Source organism: Rhipicephalus sanguineus, chromosome 4 (genome assembly GCF_013339695.2).
Source record: "Rhipicephalus sanguineus isolate Rsan-2018 chromosome 4, BIME_Rsan_1.4, whole genome shotgun sequence".
NCBI lineage: Eukaryota > Metazoa > Arthropoda > Arachnida > Ixodida > Ixodidae > Rhipicephalus > Rhipicephalus sanguineus.
The window spans coordinates 193,830,295-193,848,503 of record NC_051179.1 but is presented as its reverse complement, the minus strand read 5'-3'; the positions used below and the strand labels follow the sequence as shown (position 1 = coordinate 193,848,503).

The 18,209-nt window shown below is 49.3% G+C and overlaps 1 protein-coding gene across 1 annotated transcript in view; it reads left to right on the top strand.

Moving 5' to 3' along the window:
- Positions 1 to 18,209, top strand: part of LOC119390992 (proline dehydrogenase 1, mitochondrial) — a 424,578-nt gene that overhangs the window by 175,109 nt on the left and 231,260 nt on the right. Inside the window, exon 2 of the mRNA XM_037658697.2 lies at positions 6,082 to 6,290. Within this exon, the coding sequence (XP_037514625.1) occupies positions 6,082 to 6,290 (209 nt within the window). The remainder of the gene's footprint in view (positions 1 to 6,081; positions 6,291 to 18,209) is intronic.

The window sequence follows — 18,209 nt, the reverse complement described above, 5'->3', positions numbered from 1 at the left end:
TTGATAAAGCTCTTTCACTGGCGAAAATCTAGTACCGACGCGAGTGCATGGTCGTTGGCAGGGGGCATTTCCCCCGCCTCCCTGGAGCCACAGCAGCGTTCCCCCACTCCACCATACGCGATGCAGCACGGGTTTGCACCCCCGAAGACAAAATCCTGCCGACGCCCATGCGCGAGTGCATTACCACAGCGCAAGCTGGCAGCGCCCCCGACTACAGCGCCACCGCTGCGGGATCGCGAATGGGGGCCGACTTAGACATCCGTGGCCGCCCGTGATGCTGTTCCCAGGGCCACTGCCAGGTGGCAGCACCATATCGTGGGCAGAGGGCTTTTTCGTGCTTAGCGTCGCATTTTCAGCGCAGCCTGGGAAATATTAGGTTCTTTAGAATTACGTATGTGTGTATTTTCTAGTAAAGGAACACACCATCGAATACTTACGTATTGGTGTTGCGCCTCAGATATGCGTAATATTTGCTTTTTGATCAACAGTGTTCACAAGTACGAACGCAGCTACCAGTTCAAGATGGCTGGGTGTTCAGCTAGTGCTTAAACTTTGGCCGGGTGGCTGAATCCGCTGAATCGTGTGACAAACCCAGCGGAGGGTGCGTTGGGCAAGCCCAACGCACCCTCACAGAAGGTGAAATTTATTCTGTTGTTTATAAGGTCACTTCTGGATCACTTCTAGGACAGACGGGCTGATGCATTAACCAGAGATTGTTGGAACATAAGAGATCGCTAACAGGAGGCTCACCATCTAATCTAGCTTTACATTGTCGAGATTGTAAGTGCACGCCAAAATTCGATGAATGCGCAGTGTTGTACCGGCATAGAAATGAAGAAACGCGTCTGATGATTGAAGCATGGCATATCGAGAATAGTGGTAGCGCATGCGTGAGCCAACCGTCGATTAGCTTGCATAAAGATGAAATCAAATGCCTTAACAGTTATCTTCCACGTAGACCGCCACGCGTGCCGGATTGATAGGTTCGCCGGTTGCATGGGCATGCGCAGATAAGTTTTCGTGCCTTCTTTCTTTTCAGCCGTTGTGCGTCTCTTCAGTTGTTAGTCGGCGTTTGTGGTGTCCTGATCTCTTTCTTGTGTCCGTGTTTGCACGCCCTGTCTCTTTTTAGAATGAATACGTACCAACTAGCTCAGCTCTCTGTTATTCTACACTTCTGGATACGCCTCGATCGTGTGCCCTTTCAAAGGCCGTTACCTTTGACAAGCTCAGTCTACACGGAGCTGCTTGAGCACGCTTGCAAGCTTGTCATCGAGATCAGGATGCTTTCTCATTTTCGGCCCGTAGGAACTTTTCCTGGTCCATAAGCAGATGTAGATTTCATTCGTTCACAGGCACCACTCACGGACACAGGTTTTGGGCACGCAGAATAGACACGCTGTCCTCAGCGTGCAAAATAACTTTCCTTTGATAGCAGCTTTCATAATGCGCGTCAGCATTTCAACTTTGCTGGGAACAAATGTGATGCAGGTGGACTGTAGTCGAGCAAGAAATGAGCCGGCGCGGTTTCATTCTCGATCGTTTTGCGAAATGTGCTTTCCGAATGTCTTGGCACTGCGAAATAATCAGCCTGCGATATAAAATTCCTTAGCATCACCCTAAAAATGGCGCAACATCAAGTTATCGTGGCAATACTGCACGTTGCGTCACTCGTATCACTAAGCGACGGCTAGCAGCACAGTTTCGTTTTCCCGCAATGGACAGTGCGCTGCCGCAGGTCTACGGGTTACCGTGCAAAAGGAATTGTTTTGTTTTTGGCCATGTTTTGCAATTCATTTTAACGCGAAAGTGTTACTTGACCAAGTTTGCGAAAGCGCGCACTCGTCCGGCGTCTGCAGAAGCCGTGTGCAGAAAATGCGTGGCCTCTGCCACCAGGAAGGAACTGACGCCGCCGGCTCCAACCATGTCAGTTGGACCACCACAGAAGGGGGAGGAGAGGTTCGAGGAAATAGCGTCTTTTCCTTTGACGTGTAAGGTGTGCTCTACAGCACTTTGGTTGTACCAAATCGAATAAGCAAAAAACACAATTCGGGCTCTGCATTGCCTCATTCCTTATAGAACAACTAGGGAACACCACTTAGCAGCATACCTCCAGCGCTTCATCAGCCTAGCCAAAAGAAACGCTTTGATGTTCCTGTCTCATAAGAATTTGCTTAGGGATCCTCTGCAACGTTTTTTTATACTGTAATTTCGCTTCAAGTTATTAAAAAAATATTAAGAAATATTCAGAAAATATTCCATTCGATTCGCACTCAAACTTAAATGTTCGAATTTACTTTGCTGAAAATTTTGTTTGGCTTAGAATTGCGAGGCCAATCTGCATGTGTCTGAATTTTCTTTCACGTTTCTTTCAGTTTTGGAGACAATATAAAATTTTGGCACACTCAGTTTCTGTTAGCTTCTACAAACAGCTATTTGCGTGTGTGCTGTGAAGCAAATATATTATTGTTATTCTAAACTAGTCCTGAATGGGTAATAAATTTTCACCTTCAGGTGCGCCCGCATGTAGAAAGAGAAAAAAAAGCCAAGTTGTGCTGGCACGAGCAGCTGTAGTGAAATGTTATGCCACGGCAAAGGCAGATAATCCTACACTTTTGCCCAGCTATATCTTCAGTGAGTGCGGATGCTTGCAACTTGAGTCGGAGAGGTTATACCGGTTATGCCGGTTCCAAGAAGCTAACATTCTTTGCCAAAAGCGGGCATGGTGAAACAAACCACAATAACATTACATGGACCAGTCATATATTGGGCGTGAGGACATACCGTGGCGCCACCATGCGAAGGCATCCCTATGACGTGCAAAGTTGGATTGCTCCACCAGCCCTCTCCCGCACAGCTGCTTTCGCGTCTCCCTTATTATTATTCTCATTGCACTTCCCTTCAATGAAATCGGTAAAATACTACGGCGGCTTCATCACTGATCATACGGAGTGCTAAATACGGGCTCTGAAAAAATGTTACGCTCCTCATAATACCTTAGACAACTTCCTGACTGCCGACGTCGTCTGCTATGACCGCCTACATGGAAGCCACGGGGGCCGAGCGCGCTGCTTTTGTAGAAGGTTACGAACCATCTTGTGCCGAACTGAAGCATCAAATGGGCTTTAGTGCGCGCTTGCGTCTAATACACATATTTTTGCTCCAAGAAATGCGTGCAACCATGTAACTTCATTCATTGTATGTTAGCATATAAAACGGGCCACGGCTGACACGACAAGCATGCGCACATGTACATTACTGTTTAGCACACATATCTCTATGAAGCACGACGCAAGTGGATTCTCCGTTTTGTGGAAAGCAGCCAAGCATGCTTAGAGCTGCATGCAGCCGCAACCTTTCTGATATGAAAGGAGGCAAACGCAAGAGAGCCATACGCACGCGCGTGCCTCATTCAGAGTTGTAGCTAGCTCACATTTCACATGAGCACAAGTTTCTCTGCGGCAAGATTATAATATTTGCCTGTTCTCCTTATCACGCAAATTTCCACGGTTGTCCCACGGTGCTCTTTCGATCGCCATCGAGCCACATAGGGATGCAAATTTTCGATGGTTGACTCAGTTCTTCGCAGGGGCGTAGCCAGAAATTTTTTTCGGGGGGGGGGGGGGGTTCAACCATATTTTATTTACGTTCGTGCGTGCGTTTGTATGTGTGCGTGTATATATACGCAAGCAAAACTGAAATTTCGGGGGGGGGGGGTTGAACCCCCCCCCAACCCCCCCCCCCCTGGCTACGCCCCTGGTTCTTCGGCATTTACAATGGGGTCAATAACGATCGAAAAACACGGTCCCGATAGGGCTCGATTGCGATAGAAAATGCACCGTGCGCCTGCCGGCCGTATTACTTCGTGCACTTGAATAAGTATGCTGCAAAGGGTGGATTACCGTGGTCTAAATGGCAGTGTTATGTTCCAGCTAAAATACCAGCGTCCAGCCTTTACAGCTTCATTGATAAGCAGTATGACACTTCGCTGCTGCTGTTAGAAGGTGAATCAGTGTCACACGAGGACAATTCGAATGGACACACGAGGGGGGGGGGGGTATGCAGACTGGGGTGGGAGTTTCGTTGGCGAGACAGGTTCAAGCAGCACACGTTTGATGTAAGAATGAAGGTTTCATTGAACAGCAATGGCCGAGCACGCAGAAGCAACTGGCCACGAAATAGACTGCAATAGGGCAAGAATAACGGAGAGAGAAAATAACTGGACTTCTGGGCTTAATCTTGAATCTCTGACAATCCGGACAACGGCGCACATGCTTAAATGTAATGACGGCAACTTTCCGCACGTGTACGCATGCTGCTACGTCATATTTAAAAACATACATAACCGGAGTGTTTGCGCATTCATTTATCGTTGTGAATAAAGCACCCGTGCTAGAGCAGAAACGTCTTGCTTTTATGTGAACATTCGTGATCGGTGTCCATTTTAAGTTTTTAACCCCGTGAACTAGAAATAACAATAAAACAAGACAAGTGACAGGGGCATCATGCTCTTGCAAAGCAGGGTATAAGTGAAAGGTCACACCTGGTTCTTTCGTGTAGGTATAGCGCACTGTGGCACAGAGCAGAAAAGTACGAGGCTGCTGGTAACTTTTACTGCACTTTTCCGGATTGTGTATCCTCAAGGGTTTTGTAGACGTAAAGTGACAGCAAAACAGTGTTGTTCAAAACAGAAAATGTCACGAAATCGTGGTTAAAAACAGTGCATTCAACCATCCGCTTCCCTTCGCCAGAGCGAGGTGAGGTCACGTGATCCAACCCTGCACATCACAGCAATTGCAGCGCCTGCGTCTCCAGTGGTGGGCCTCGTGCCCAATAATAGGATGCTTGCACCGCATCAGCGTGATTGGGAAAGTTTGGGCGTATTGGCCCATTCATTCCAATGTGAGCAGCCAATAATGAAATGAGTGTTGTGTACACAGAAAACAGGAAGTCGTGACGAACAGGCATCTAACTGCGAGCCTAGTGCCAGTGCTTCTGTCATGCAACGGCGGATCACCTTTCACGCCCGGCTCATGCCACCTATCCCTCTAGCATAAGATAAGCTGCTGCTGCTCCTGATGATGAAGAGCACAAAGTTTAGAAATTCGTTACTTTGTATAAAACAGCGACATATTGCGGTTCTGTAAACCGCATTTGTAGGGTATACGAAGTGGGCAAGCCTGATACACGAATTTAAAGTTTATGTGAATTTGTTAGGATGTTTACAAGGGTTTGACAAAAGTCATACTAGTAGTACTTTTTCCAAGTGGTGCTTAACACACTCATTTTGTCCATGCTTGACATATTTTACAAAATTGTGGTTCTTGTTTTCAATTCTAAGTTACATACTTGTAAAACCATCTCATGCAACACTCATGACATATATCCAAATATACGGAATTTTCATATGAGAACACTTAAATATTATTTATGTCTTCTCATGAGATTTTTAATATTCGGCATATGTATTGTATGGAAATTTTCACAAACTGTGAACTTTTGTAGTTCTGTTTTGAAAAATAATGCAGTTTTTTAATTAAAAAGTCGCATTACGATACATTTGAAGGTCAGCTTCCTAAAGTGAATGTTCAAAATGCAGCAAATCTGATCAACTTGGTGGAATAATTGCAGAGAAAAAGAACAGGAGCCACACAAAAGTTGCTGGCACTAGTAGTGCAAGGGAAACAGGGGAGTCTCCCTTGGTTCTCTTTCTTCCTTTCCCTCTCTGTCTTGCTCTTTTTTCCCTTTCTCTCTCTTTTTATTTCTGTCTTGATCTCTGCTTTTCTACCTCTCTTTATATTTTTCTATCTTCTCTCTCTCCTCCTTTCTTTCCGTCTCTCCTCTACTCGTTCTCTCGCCCATCTGAGTTGTTGCATCCCACGCTGGACAAATTATTGGCCCTGCCTCTACGTCCGCACTGCAACCCCTGCGGGTACATGCTGCTTCCACTAAATGTTTGCTGTCCACTAAATGTCCAGCTGTTGGTGCTGATCTCTCATTGCTGTACTGCCCATGAAGTGAGTAACTTACTTAAAGTAATGTAGTGTTCTACTATGAAAGCCTTGCTGCTTCTCATGTTTGCAGCTCCTCCGGCTGGGTCAGCGGGTGCTAGGTCGCCGGCTGTTCCGCGCGTTGATGCGCAACACCTTTTACGGCCATTTTGTGGGTGGCGAGTCGGCGTCGGCCATCCAGCCCCTGCTGCAGCGCCTGCGGTCATTTGGTGTCAAGGCCATCCTCGACTACAGTGCCGAAGAGGACCTCTCCGAGCAGGAGGCCAAACAGGCAGAGATGGCGTACGTTATGTCAGCAGCAGCAGTCTCATTGTTTGGCTTAGGCATTGCAGTGTGCCGCACGTTTGATGTCAGATGTAGGCCTATCTATGCAGCTACTATCCTGCAAAGAGCCGGGGTCAAAGCACTCATTGATAAGCTCAATTTTGCAAATGCATAAACTGAATACGCAGTGCCAAGCAACATGTTTTCACTGCTGGCCGCTGGTGCGTGGTATGTACCCAGTCCAGCTGGGTGGGTCCAGATACAAACCTTCGCAAGGTCCTAGTCATAATGGGCCTTTTTCACGGGAGCCTTCTGCGCATGCGCACCGGAAGTGCTACAACGGCGCTACTAGCGGCTAGCGCCCGAAATATTTTTGGTGACATCCGCCACCGCGAACGGACGTGCGGGCTCTCCGGCTGTCCGCGTTGGCCGTGTTGGCTGTTGCCGTTCGTGTAGAGTACGTAGCTCATTTGTTTTTTATTTTCTTCGCGATGCTGCAGCGATGTGCTGCCGTAGGCTGCAGCAATAAAAGCGGAAAGCCTGCAAACGTGCGATTTTTTTAGATTTCCTGCCGCGACGCGTCAGGTGACGAGACGCAAGAAATGGGTACAAGCAATCCACCGCGTCAACGCCGACGGATCACCTTGGATCAATGGCATCATTCAGTCGTATATTTTCAAAATGGGTACTGAAATTGCAGGAGGTGCTGACTGAAATAACTAGCTTCGCCACACTTGCTGAAGTGCAACAGCAAATGCCACCTCATTTTAGACGGTACCCGAACACACGCATATTACTTGACACGGCAGAAATCCGCATACAAAAGCCATCAAGCTTAACTGCCCAGAGAAGAACTTTTTCTCATTACAAGTTTGCAAATACGATGAAATGTCTCGTTGGCGCTACACCGGACTGTTATGTAAGCTTTGTGTCACCATTATATGGGGGAGGAACAAGTGACAGAGCTATTGTCCAACAGTCTGCAGTGCTAGATTTATTTGAATCTGGAGATGGCATTATGGTTGACAAGGGGTTCAAGGTAGACGACCTTCTGCCACTCGTTGTTTCTTGCTTGTAGCACCCCGCTTTCATGGAGCACGACGAGGTCGAGGCCGGTAGGTTGGCGCTGTGTCGTACACTCGATGCGGCGGACATACCGTTCCTCTTTAAACATCCAGCCTTTTATTAGCTGGCGATGCGACTCGCCGAAATGATTGTCTATCACGTCGCTCGTCACCTGCGGCACGGACGACACATCGCTGATCCACTGACCTCCGGAGTCGCGAAGTTTCTTCATGTGTTCCGCCGAAAACATGATCCGAATGATGCGCGGAAGCACGCGAAATGTTTACGGAAGTCAAGAAGCTCTACCGCTTAGTGGCAAAAGTATTCCAAAAGGCAGACGCGTGAGACACAGTGAGCTAAGCGAAGACGATACAAGGCGCCGCCGCGCCGATCACGAGAGAAAGAACCATTGCCCGATGGGCTCCCTAAGCCACCAGTCGAGCTTTCGCCTCTCGCCGCTAGAGGCGCTCGTTCAACGTGAAAAAGGTCCATTCCCGGTTTCCATGAAGTTTACTCGAGGCGCACGTTTTAGACCCAGAACAATGACTTCGAAGTTAGTTTCGTAAAAAAAATTGTTTGCCTAAAAAAGAATACAGTACAAATATTGACTGAAAAAAAGAAAAACTTTTCCCACTGGTTACGCAAATTCTGAACTTGCAATTTATCTTAATAGAGCGTTGGTCACACTTGATGGATTATAACTTGTTAGCAACTCAAATAATGCAACATTTCTTGCGCGTAATGGTAGATAACATGCTTGGCTTCAGTCAGAGACAGACGGACGTACGGACGGGCGGGCGGGCGGACGGACGGACGGAAGAATGATCTAAAAAAAAATTAGAATGGCCTTTATGAGAAAACTCTTTTCAAACTTAAGCGTTTTTGGTTAGCCACATATGCCTTTGGACAATCTTGAAGTATAATAGTGCATGTAAAAACCAGGAAAATTGTATTTAAAAAAGGCTCGAATGTCAAAGCTAGTATGTACCGACTTTTATTTAAAAGGACAGACTGGTGGGCTAGTTGGTATTGCATGACTCGGAACAGTAGCGCGAAAAAGACGGCGACAGAGCAAGACAACGCTAAACCCATCCTTCCATATTCATCTGCTCATTCGAAGCTGATCAAGCGGGGTATTATCAAATTGTGTTTCACTAATGCCCTTCTGAAGCCTTGCCCGCACTTCATTCACAAAAGTTTTAGTGACCAAGTTACACGGTTGTCAGACGAGGGTTACCCGTTGCATGTGTTGATTGCTGTAGCAGGTAGCATGCTGAAAAAAGCCAAGGAGGTTGACTGTAATATCGTTGAGCATGTGATGCATGAAAGAAAGAAGGTTGTTGTCTTGCCCTACCTTCACAATATTAGTCACAATCTGATGAAAATTGCAAAGCGTGTAGGTGTTGATGTTGCGCTATCTGCTCCTTTGAAGCTGTCTAGCTTGTGAGCTAGAGTGAACACGGGTGCGCGCAAGCCACGCGGATGCAACAAGAAGCACCGCGAACCGTTTGTCTCCTGTGTAGAGGGAGTAGTATGTTGTATTCCGCTCACATGCGGCAAAAAAATATGTGGGCCAGACAGGCAGATGCATGAATGATCGTCTGCGGGGACACAGGTACAATATGGGAAATCTCGCCTTGTCAGGCAACCTCGCTGCGCATTCTACGCGTTGTGGTTGCAAGCCACTATTCAACCGTGCGCATTCACTAGCTAGAAATTCGGACCAACAAACGTGGGAAATTATTGAAGCGGCGGAGATAAAACATAGAGACGCGGTAAGTTGCCCTTCAATCCGTCTATCAGAAAAGGAAATGCTATTTCTGTCGCGTCAGCCCCTTGTGTGATATGCTTGGTTGATTGCCTTGTGTGTTCCTTCGCCCCCCTCGCCCCCTTCTTTTTCCTTTCGCGCGGTGTCATGTGCATATACAGTTGAACCTGTTTATAACGAACTCGAAAGTGTCGCGAAAAGTGGTCGTTATATCAGTAGTTCGTTGTATATGGACTCGCCCTTAAAAACGTGCGCTTAGCGGCCAAGCCGGTTTTTTTTTCTTTTCACTTTTATTGAAGTGCTAACAACACCTTCGGTGACAAGCTAAGACTTGTCGCGTCGTGAAGCGACGCCCGCTGCGTGCTCACGAGTGAATTAACCGCCTTTGCAATGAGCTAACACCATTTCACTGAAGCGCGGTACCGCGACGTGTAGCCGATCATCCCTGGCTAGTTGCGTGCAGCGCGTCGCCTACTCGGCTCGCGGAGTCACTGCCGGGCCGCTTGCTGTATGCCGTATGCGCGCGTTTGTACGTTCTTCGTGCTTGCTTCACTCCGGACCGTGCACGGGTGTGGCGACTAGCCTCTTCGTTCAACGCGGCGAAAACAAGCATTTTGCAAGCAACGCGCACTCGACGTCTCCGCGATGCTCTCGCGGCCCTGCACGATGATGCGCGGCGCACTTGAGTTGTCACCTAGTCAAACACGCAGTATACGCTCGCTGTCAGTGCATCGACGTTTCTCGGTGCCCGCGCCGCTCAACAATAGCGAGCTACTTTCGTTTATACAAAGACGACGCGGCGGCGACGAACTTGCGAACGGCAGCATGGCGCGCTCGTACCGCCGTCAATCCGCAGTGTACGGCCTACGCCACACGCGCAGCCGAGCAGATATCTACAGATGACTGTGATATAAGCAGTGTTGTATGCAAAAGGAGCTTGATGTGGGCGAGTTGGTGGAGCATACTGGTAAATTTAACGTTGCGCAACGCACACGAGGACTAGAAAGGAACACTTAAACAGACAAGCGCAAACTATCAACTGAAGTTTATTTCAGGAAACACTGATACTTATGGTTTTGGTTTGGTTTGCTTTATTCAAGGCAAAATTGAACAAGATTGCCTTGGGGGACACGACTAAAGGCTAAGTAAATGCCTGACTGGGTCGTGCCACCCTGGCAGCAAAGCAGAAACATACAGTATGTACAGTACGCAGAAAATTACAACATCACGTGTTATCTTACACGGGTACCATAGTGGAACAGAACTACCAGAAGTATGACTAAAAGCATAGAAATATAAACAGAGTCCTTATTCGAGTGGTGGCAAATACAAACTAATGCATGTTTTTTATCAAATAAATTAACAAGAAACTTTTTGACTAGGATTTCGAGTTGCTCTACAAGACAAATTAGAGTATAACAAACAAACAACAGGCAAAGGGACAATAATGAACAAGGTGTATCGAGTACAAGGCATCAATGAATAACAAATTTTAAAAATCAAGAAAAGCATCACTCTGTTCAACTAGAAACTCTTTTGTTATTTTTTTAAATGCTCTAGCTGAAGTTCTATCTTCCAGTAAATGTAGTATAGTTGGGTGTTTGTTTAATATGTCTGGAATTTGTAAAGCTAATCGTTGGTCACCGTAGTTCGTTCGTGATCTATATTTGTATATTAAGCTCTTTCTCAGCTCGTATGGTGTTTGTTTCACATAATATGTATCCAAGAATAGTGATGTATTTAGTCTGTACTGGTGTAATATCTCTAGACAAAGCTTATGTCTGTATAACAGTTTTATAGGCAATACTTCGTACATTTTAAAATATTGCCACGGGCGTTTCTTATTATCACTTTTGGTTTATTCGTTTCTCGCCCACAAAGAGTGTCAGCAACGCTCAGCGCAAACCGCGCCTCATTGTTCGAGAGGCTTCGCGATCATTGTAGATCGTTTTGTTAAGATTGCGCGCAGGACGCGCACACCCGAGCCTATTCTAGAATTTGCACGACTGCCAGCGATAATGCTGGAATATTCGACGGCACATGTTTAAATGCCGACGCGCTTCACCGCTTGTCAGTTGATCGACGGACGACGCCCTGTTCGCCGCTATCATTGTACAGCGTGTATTGCTGTAGTTCTAGTTCTCATTTTCCCGGCCACAAGTTCGGCCAAATAAACAGTTTCATTCTGCAAACGCCGACTGCTTTCTTCGTCGACGTCACGACCACGTGACATCTGGTGGAGGTGCTGCTCGTTCATGTTCCGGACGCCCCCGACAAGCCTTGAACCCAGCCCACGTCGCGAAGAAGACACCGACACCATCAGCGGCAGTCGAGCCAGCCGCAGACTGGAAGGACTACCCCCACAATACGGACCCCTACCGGACAAGACCAGGATCACAACGAAGAAGACAACAGCCACAATGACAACCGCTGTGGCGCCTACAACGGTCGTCATGCATCAACCGAGGGAGCCGCCGACATTCCGCGGATCACCATGCGAGGATCCAGAAAGCTGGCTGGAGGCATACGACCGAGTCTCCACGTTCAACAACTGGGACTGCGACGAGAAGCTACGCCATGTCTACTTCGCCCTTCAAGATGGCGCAAGGACCTGGTTCGAGAATCGAGAGTCCACGCTAACATCATGGGACCTCTTCCGCACCGGATTTCTCAACACCTTCACAAGCGTCATCCGGAAAGAAAGGGCTGAAACCCTTCTCGAGACCCGTGTACAGCTCCCCAATGAAAACGTCGGACTGTACACCGAAGAAATGACTCGACTATTCCGCCATGCCGATCCAGCCATGTCCGAAGAAAAGAAAGTTCGCTTCCTGATGCGGGGAGTGAAGGAAGAACTCTTCGCCGGACTTGTGCGCAACCCGCCGAAGACGGTCTCGGAATTCCTTTCAGAGGCCACCACAATCGAAAAGGCACTAGAAATCCGCACTAGGCAGTACAACCGCCGCATTCCTACGACGACCTACGGGGAGGTTCAGGCGCTGCAGTCTGATGACCTGCGTGACACCATCAGAGCGATTGTGCGGGAAGAGCTGCGCAAACTGTTACCTTCGCCGCAGCATCAAGTGCATTCAATCGCCGACGTTGTCCGCGAGGAAGTCCGGCAATCGCTTGGAATTCCCGAAGCACCGCAGGCTCAGCCGGAAGCAATGAGCTATGCTGCTGCAGCCCGACGCAACGCCCCACCCCCTCGCCCACGTCAAGACGCCGCGTCGCCGCAGCAGTTCCGCCGCCAGGCACCGCCGCCACCACCACCGACGCCATACCGCCCGCCGACAGGACAACGCTGCGCCCCCCGAAAGACCGACGTTTGGCGTGCCCCTGACAACCGGCCGCTCTGCTATCACTGCGGGGAAGCCGGCCACACATACCGCCGATGCCAGTATCGACAGATGGGGCTACGCGGATTCGCCGTTAACGCGCCGCGCCCGCAGCCAGGCGAACGGCCTCGCGACATCGATGACTACCTTACCGGAACACAGTGGGAAGAACGACGAGCTTCCCGCTCGCCGTCGCCCGGCCGCTACATGTCACCGCACCGCCGGCAGTACACTGGCCCGAACCGGGGCCGGTCGCCTAGCCCGTATCCGGGAAACTAAGGGCAGCAACCGATGGAGGTGCGGTTGCTGTACGACGAAATGCCGAAGATCCTCCGCGGCCGCCGACGACGACAACGCGACGAGACCTTCAGAACACGACGCCAACCGGACGGAGCCCTCACGACGAAACGTCGCGGCCCGAAGAAAACCTGACGACGCAACGTAGAGACAGCGGGACAAATCGACGAAGCCGTGATCCGACGCCACGACCTAACCGCAACGCAAGACGACGAACTAGTGACCTCGATGTCCTTATCGACGGCCACAGCATCACAGCTCTCGTCGACACCGGAGCCGACTATTCCGTCGTCAGTGGGCCATTCGCCACCAAGCTGAAGAAAGTAAAGACCGCTTGGAGTGGACCCGAAATCCGGACAGCTGGAGGCCACCTGATAACACCGATTGGTGTCTGCACGGCGAGAGTCACCATCAATAACCGGACTTATCCTGCGAGTTTTGTAATCCTACAAAACTGCTCCAGGGATATGATACTTGGAATGGACTTCTTAAGTGACCACGGCGCCGTCATCGACCTGAGGTCTGAGTCGATAACACTGACCTCAGACAAAGCGCTCCCGCCCCACGCGATGCCAGGCAACCATGCATTGAATGTGATAGAAGAGCAGGTGACCATTCCGCCGCGCTCCAGCGTCATTATTTCCGTCGGCACCGAAAAACCTGCGAACCTTGAAGGCGTCATCGAGGGTGATCAGCACCTACTCCTGAATCGTCAAATTTGCGTCGCAAGAGGTATCGCCGAGCTGCATGACGGTAAAGCAAAGGTACTGCTGACAAACTTCAGCCACGAATATAGGCACCTCAACATGGGTACGACGGTTGCCTACATCGACGAATGTGTAGCCGCCAGCGCTGCTTTCACCCTCTTCGATGCTGCCGAACCTGCTTCGACGAACAGAGGTCCCGAACCGGATTTTGACGTCAATCCGAGCCTTCCTAAGGCCAAGCAAGACCAGCTGAAAACCCTGCTCCTGCAATACAGGGACTGTTTCTCGTCGTCATCGCGGGTCCGACAAACGCCCCTTGCGAAGCACCGCATTATAACAGAAGAACATTCTCGACCACTCCGTCAGAGCCCCTACAGAGTTTCTACTCGAGAGCGCGACGCGATAAAGAAACAAGTCGACGAAATGCTACGCGACAACATCATCCAGCCGTCCAAGAGTCCGTGGGCGTCACCCGTGGTGTTAGTGAAGAAGAAGGACGGGACACTGCGTTTCTGCGTTGATTATCGGCGCCTGAACAAAATCACGAAGAAGGACGTGTACCCCCTCCCACGAATAGACGACACCCTGGATCGACTTCACAACGCGACGTACTTTTCGTCGATGGACCTCAAGACCGGCTACTGGCAAATCGAAGTCGACGAGAGAGACCGAGAAAAGACTGCCTTTATAACACCCGACGGCCTCTTTGAGTTCAAGGTCATGCCTTCGGTCTTTGCTCGGCACCTGCGACGTTCCAGCGTGTCATGGACACCGTACTGGCCGGATTGAAGTGGCAGACGTGCCTTGTGTATTTGGACGACGTCGTCGTGTTTTCCTCAACCTTCGACGAGCATCTCCGGCGGCTTGAGGCAGTACTTCAAGCAATCAAGGCCTCTGGACTGACCCTGAAGCCAGAAAAGTGCCGATTTGCGTACGACGAGCTCTTGTTTCTGGGTCATGTGATCAGCAAGTCTGGAGTGCGCCCAGACCCGCGGAAAACAGCTGCCATCGCCGACTTCGCGCCACCCACTGACAAGAAGACCGTGCGCCGATTTCTCGGCTTATGCGCCTATTACAGACGCTTCGTCAAAAACTTTTCACGGATCGCCGAACCACTGACGCTTCTCACGAAGAGTAACGTGGAATTCAGGTGGGAAACGGCGCAGGTGCAAGCCTTTCAAGAACTTAAACGACGCCTGCAGACGCCACCCATACTCGCGCATTTCGACGATTGCGCCGATACGGAAATACACACCGACGCAAGCAGCGTAGGACTCGGTGCCGTCCTTGTGCAAAAGACTGACGGGCTTGAAAGGGTTATCAGTTATGCTAGCCGGTCACTATCCAAGGCGGAAGCAAACTATTCCACAACAGAAAAGGAATGCCTTGCCATCCTCTGGGCTACGTCAAAGTTTCGCCCCTACCTCTATGGCAGGCCCTTCAAAGTTGTCAGTGACCATCACGCCTTATGCTGGCTAGCTAACTTGAAGGACCCTTCAGGTCGTCTCGCACGATGGAGTCTGAGGCTTCAAGAATTCGATATTACCGTCGTGTACAAGTCCGGACGAAAACACTCTGACGCCGACTGCTTGTCTCGTGCCCCCGTCGACGCACCGCCGCAAGACGACGACGATGACTGCTTCCTCGGAACCATAAGTGCCGACGACTTCGCCGAAAGGCAACGGGCCGACGCGGAACTGGGGGGCCTTATTGAGTACCTCGAGTGCAAGACCGCCGTTGTTCCGAAGGTATTCAAGCGAGGACTGCCGTCGTTTATCTTACGGAACGGCGTTCTCCTGAAGAAGAACTTCTCGCCACTTCGAACTGACTACCTTCTCGTCGTGCCCTCATCATTGCGACCAGAAGTCTTCCAGGCCCTACACGACGACCCGACGGCTGGACACCTCGGTGTTTCCCGCACGCTCGCCAGAATACAGGAAAAATACTACTGGCCACGCCTTGCTGCCGACGTAGCCCACTACGTTAAGACTTGCCGAGATTGCCAGCGACGGAAGACACCGCCGACTAGGCCAGCGGGACTTCTGCAGCCAATCGAACCACCTCACCGGCCGTTCCAGCAAATCGGGATGGATCTACTGGGGCCGTTCCCCACGTCGACTTCCGGCAACAAGTGGATCGTCGTAGCAACTGACTACCTCACCCGCTACGCCGAGACAAAGGCCTTGCCCAAAGGCAGTGCCGCCGAGGTAGCCAAGTCCTTCGTGGAGAACATCGTCTTGCGTCATGGCGCCCCAGAGGTCCTCATCACAGACAGAGGTACCGCCTTTACTGCGGACTTAACTCAGGCGATCTTCAAATACAGCGAGACGAGCCACCGCCGCACCACCGCCTACCACCCGCAGACCAATGGCCTCACCGAACGTCTAAATAAGACCATCGCCGACATGCTGGCCATGTACGTCGACGTTGAGCACAAGACGTGGGACGCCGTCCTTCCATACGTGACCTTCGCTTACAACACGGCCGTCCAAGAAACGACGCAGATGACGCCGTACAAGTTGGTCTACGGAAGGAGCCCGGCGACGACGCTGGACGCCATGCTACCCAACGTCACCGACGAAGAAAATGTCGACGCCGCCGCTTACTTACAACGTGCCGAAGAAGCTCGACAGCTGGCCCGCCTGCGCATCAAGACCCAGCAGCGCACCGACAGTCGTCGCTACAATCTTCGACGACGCTTCGTGGAGTACCAGCCCGGCGACCGTGTCTGGGTATGGACGCCAATACGCCGACGGGGACTTAGTGAGAAGCTTCTCCGACGATACTTCGGACCGTACAGGGTACTTCGCCGCCTCGGCGCACTCGACTACGAGGTTGTCCCTGACGGCATTACGAACTCTCAGCGGCGCCGTGCACGACCTGAAGTCGTCCATGTCGTGCGCCTCAAACCATATTACACGCGTTAGCGAATCTGAGGACTGTCATTTTGCTTTATTATTGTACTTTCTTGCTTGTGCTTATTGTTTATTGTACTTTGTTGCTTTATTCTTGTTATTTATTGTTGCATGCATTGGACTGTTCTGTTTTAAGCATCGGGACGATGCTTTTTCAGAGGGAGGCATTGCCACGGGCGTTTCTTATTATCACTTTTGGTTTATTCGTTTCTCGCCCACAAAGAGTGTCAGCAACGCTCAGCGCAAACCGCGCCTCATTGTTCGAGAGGCTTCGCGATCATTGTAGATCGTTTTGTTAAGATTGCGCGCAGGACGCGCACACCCGAGCCTATTCTAGAATTTGCACGACTGCCAGCGATAATGCTGGAATATTCGACGGCACATGTTTAAATGCCGACGCGCTTCACCGCTTGTCAGTTGATCGACGGACGACGCCCTGTTCGCCGCTATCATTGTACAGCGTGTATTGCTGTAGTTCTAGTTCTCATTTTCCCGGCCACAAGTTCGGCCAAATAAACAGTTTCATTCTGCAAACGCCGACTGCTTTCTTCGTCGACGTCACGACCACGTGACAATATGGTCTAGCGCTTTCGCAAAGGGGAGTGTTAGATATTGCACGTATAGCACGCTTTTGTAATACCAACAGAGAATTAAGGTTTGTGGCGGTCGTTGTGAGCCTCACCAAGGAGCAGTATGTTAGTCGTGAATGTACTAGAGCGTAGTAAATTTGTAGCTTGACATTTGTTGGGACGTAGTATCTCAGTCTATTTAAAATGCCGATTCTCCTGGAAAGATCTTTTTTTATCGCGTCAATATGTGGAGACCAAGAAAGTTGTTCTTGGAATAGAACTCCTAGAAATTTTATCGTTTTTGTGCGCTGAATCTTGGTGCTCTGGAAGTAAATTGGAGTGCATGGTATATGAGTTACTCCTTTAGGCTTGAAAAACATGTACTTTGTTTTAGCAATATTCAGTTGAAGTTTATTTGCTTTTAACCATAAATTTAGCTTTTCCATCCAAACGTTAGCTTCTTTATATAGCTCACATACGTTTGAACCGGCGAAAAATACATTTGTGTCATCAGCGTACAATATTATTTTCTTGTGTCCCTCGATATTTACGATATCATTAATGAACAGCAGGAATAGGACAGGTCCAAGAATCGATCCCTGGGGGACACCATACTTAATGTGTTCAACTTGAGAGTGTGTATTATTTACAACGGCATATTGTTTTCTAGACGAAAGATAACTTTGTATTAGTTGAGCTGTAGTACCCCGAATGCCGTAATACGGAAGTTTTCGTAAAAGAAGATCGTGTTGTATGCTGTCGAATGCCTTTCTAAAATCCAGAAATATTCCTAGTGTATAGATTTTGTTTTCAGTGTTGTCTAGAATGTATTCTTTGATGCTCAGTAGAGCAGACTCAACAGATTTGTTTTTGCAAAATCCATGCTGGTCTTTTGCTATTATATTGTTTGTGTTTAGAAAGCCCGTAATCCTCTTATATATTACTCGTTCAGCCATTTTCGCGAACACAGAGAGTACAGATATAGGTCTGTAATTGTTGAGCTCATCAAATGACCCACCTTTATGGATGGCAGTTACTTTCTCAAGTTTCATTTGATCGGGAAAAACACCTGAAGATAGCATCAAATTATAAATATGCGTTAGTGGTGTAGCGATAAAGTGACTTATAGCCTTTAAAGGCTTTGGCTTAATGTCATCTGGGCCGCAAGCACAGTTATCCTTTACTGACGAGATTAGCTTTACCACTTCATGTTGATCAGTAGGAAAGAGGAATACACTAGACGGGTGATTTGACGCTATATAGTTCTCGCAATACGTT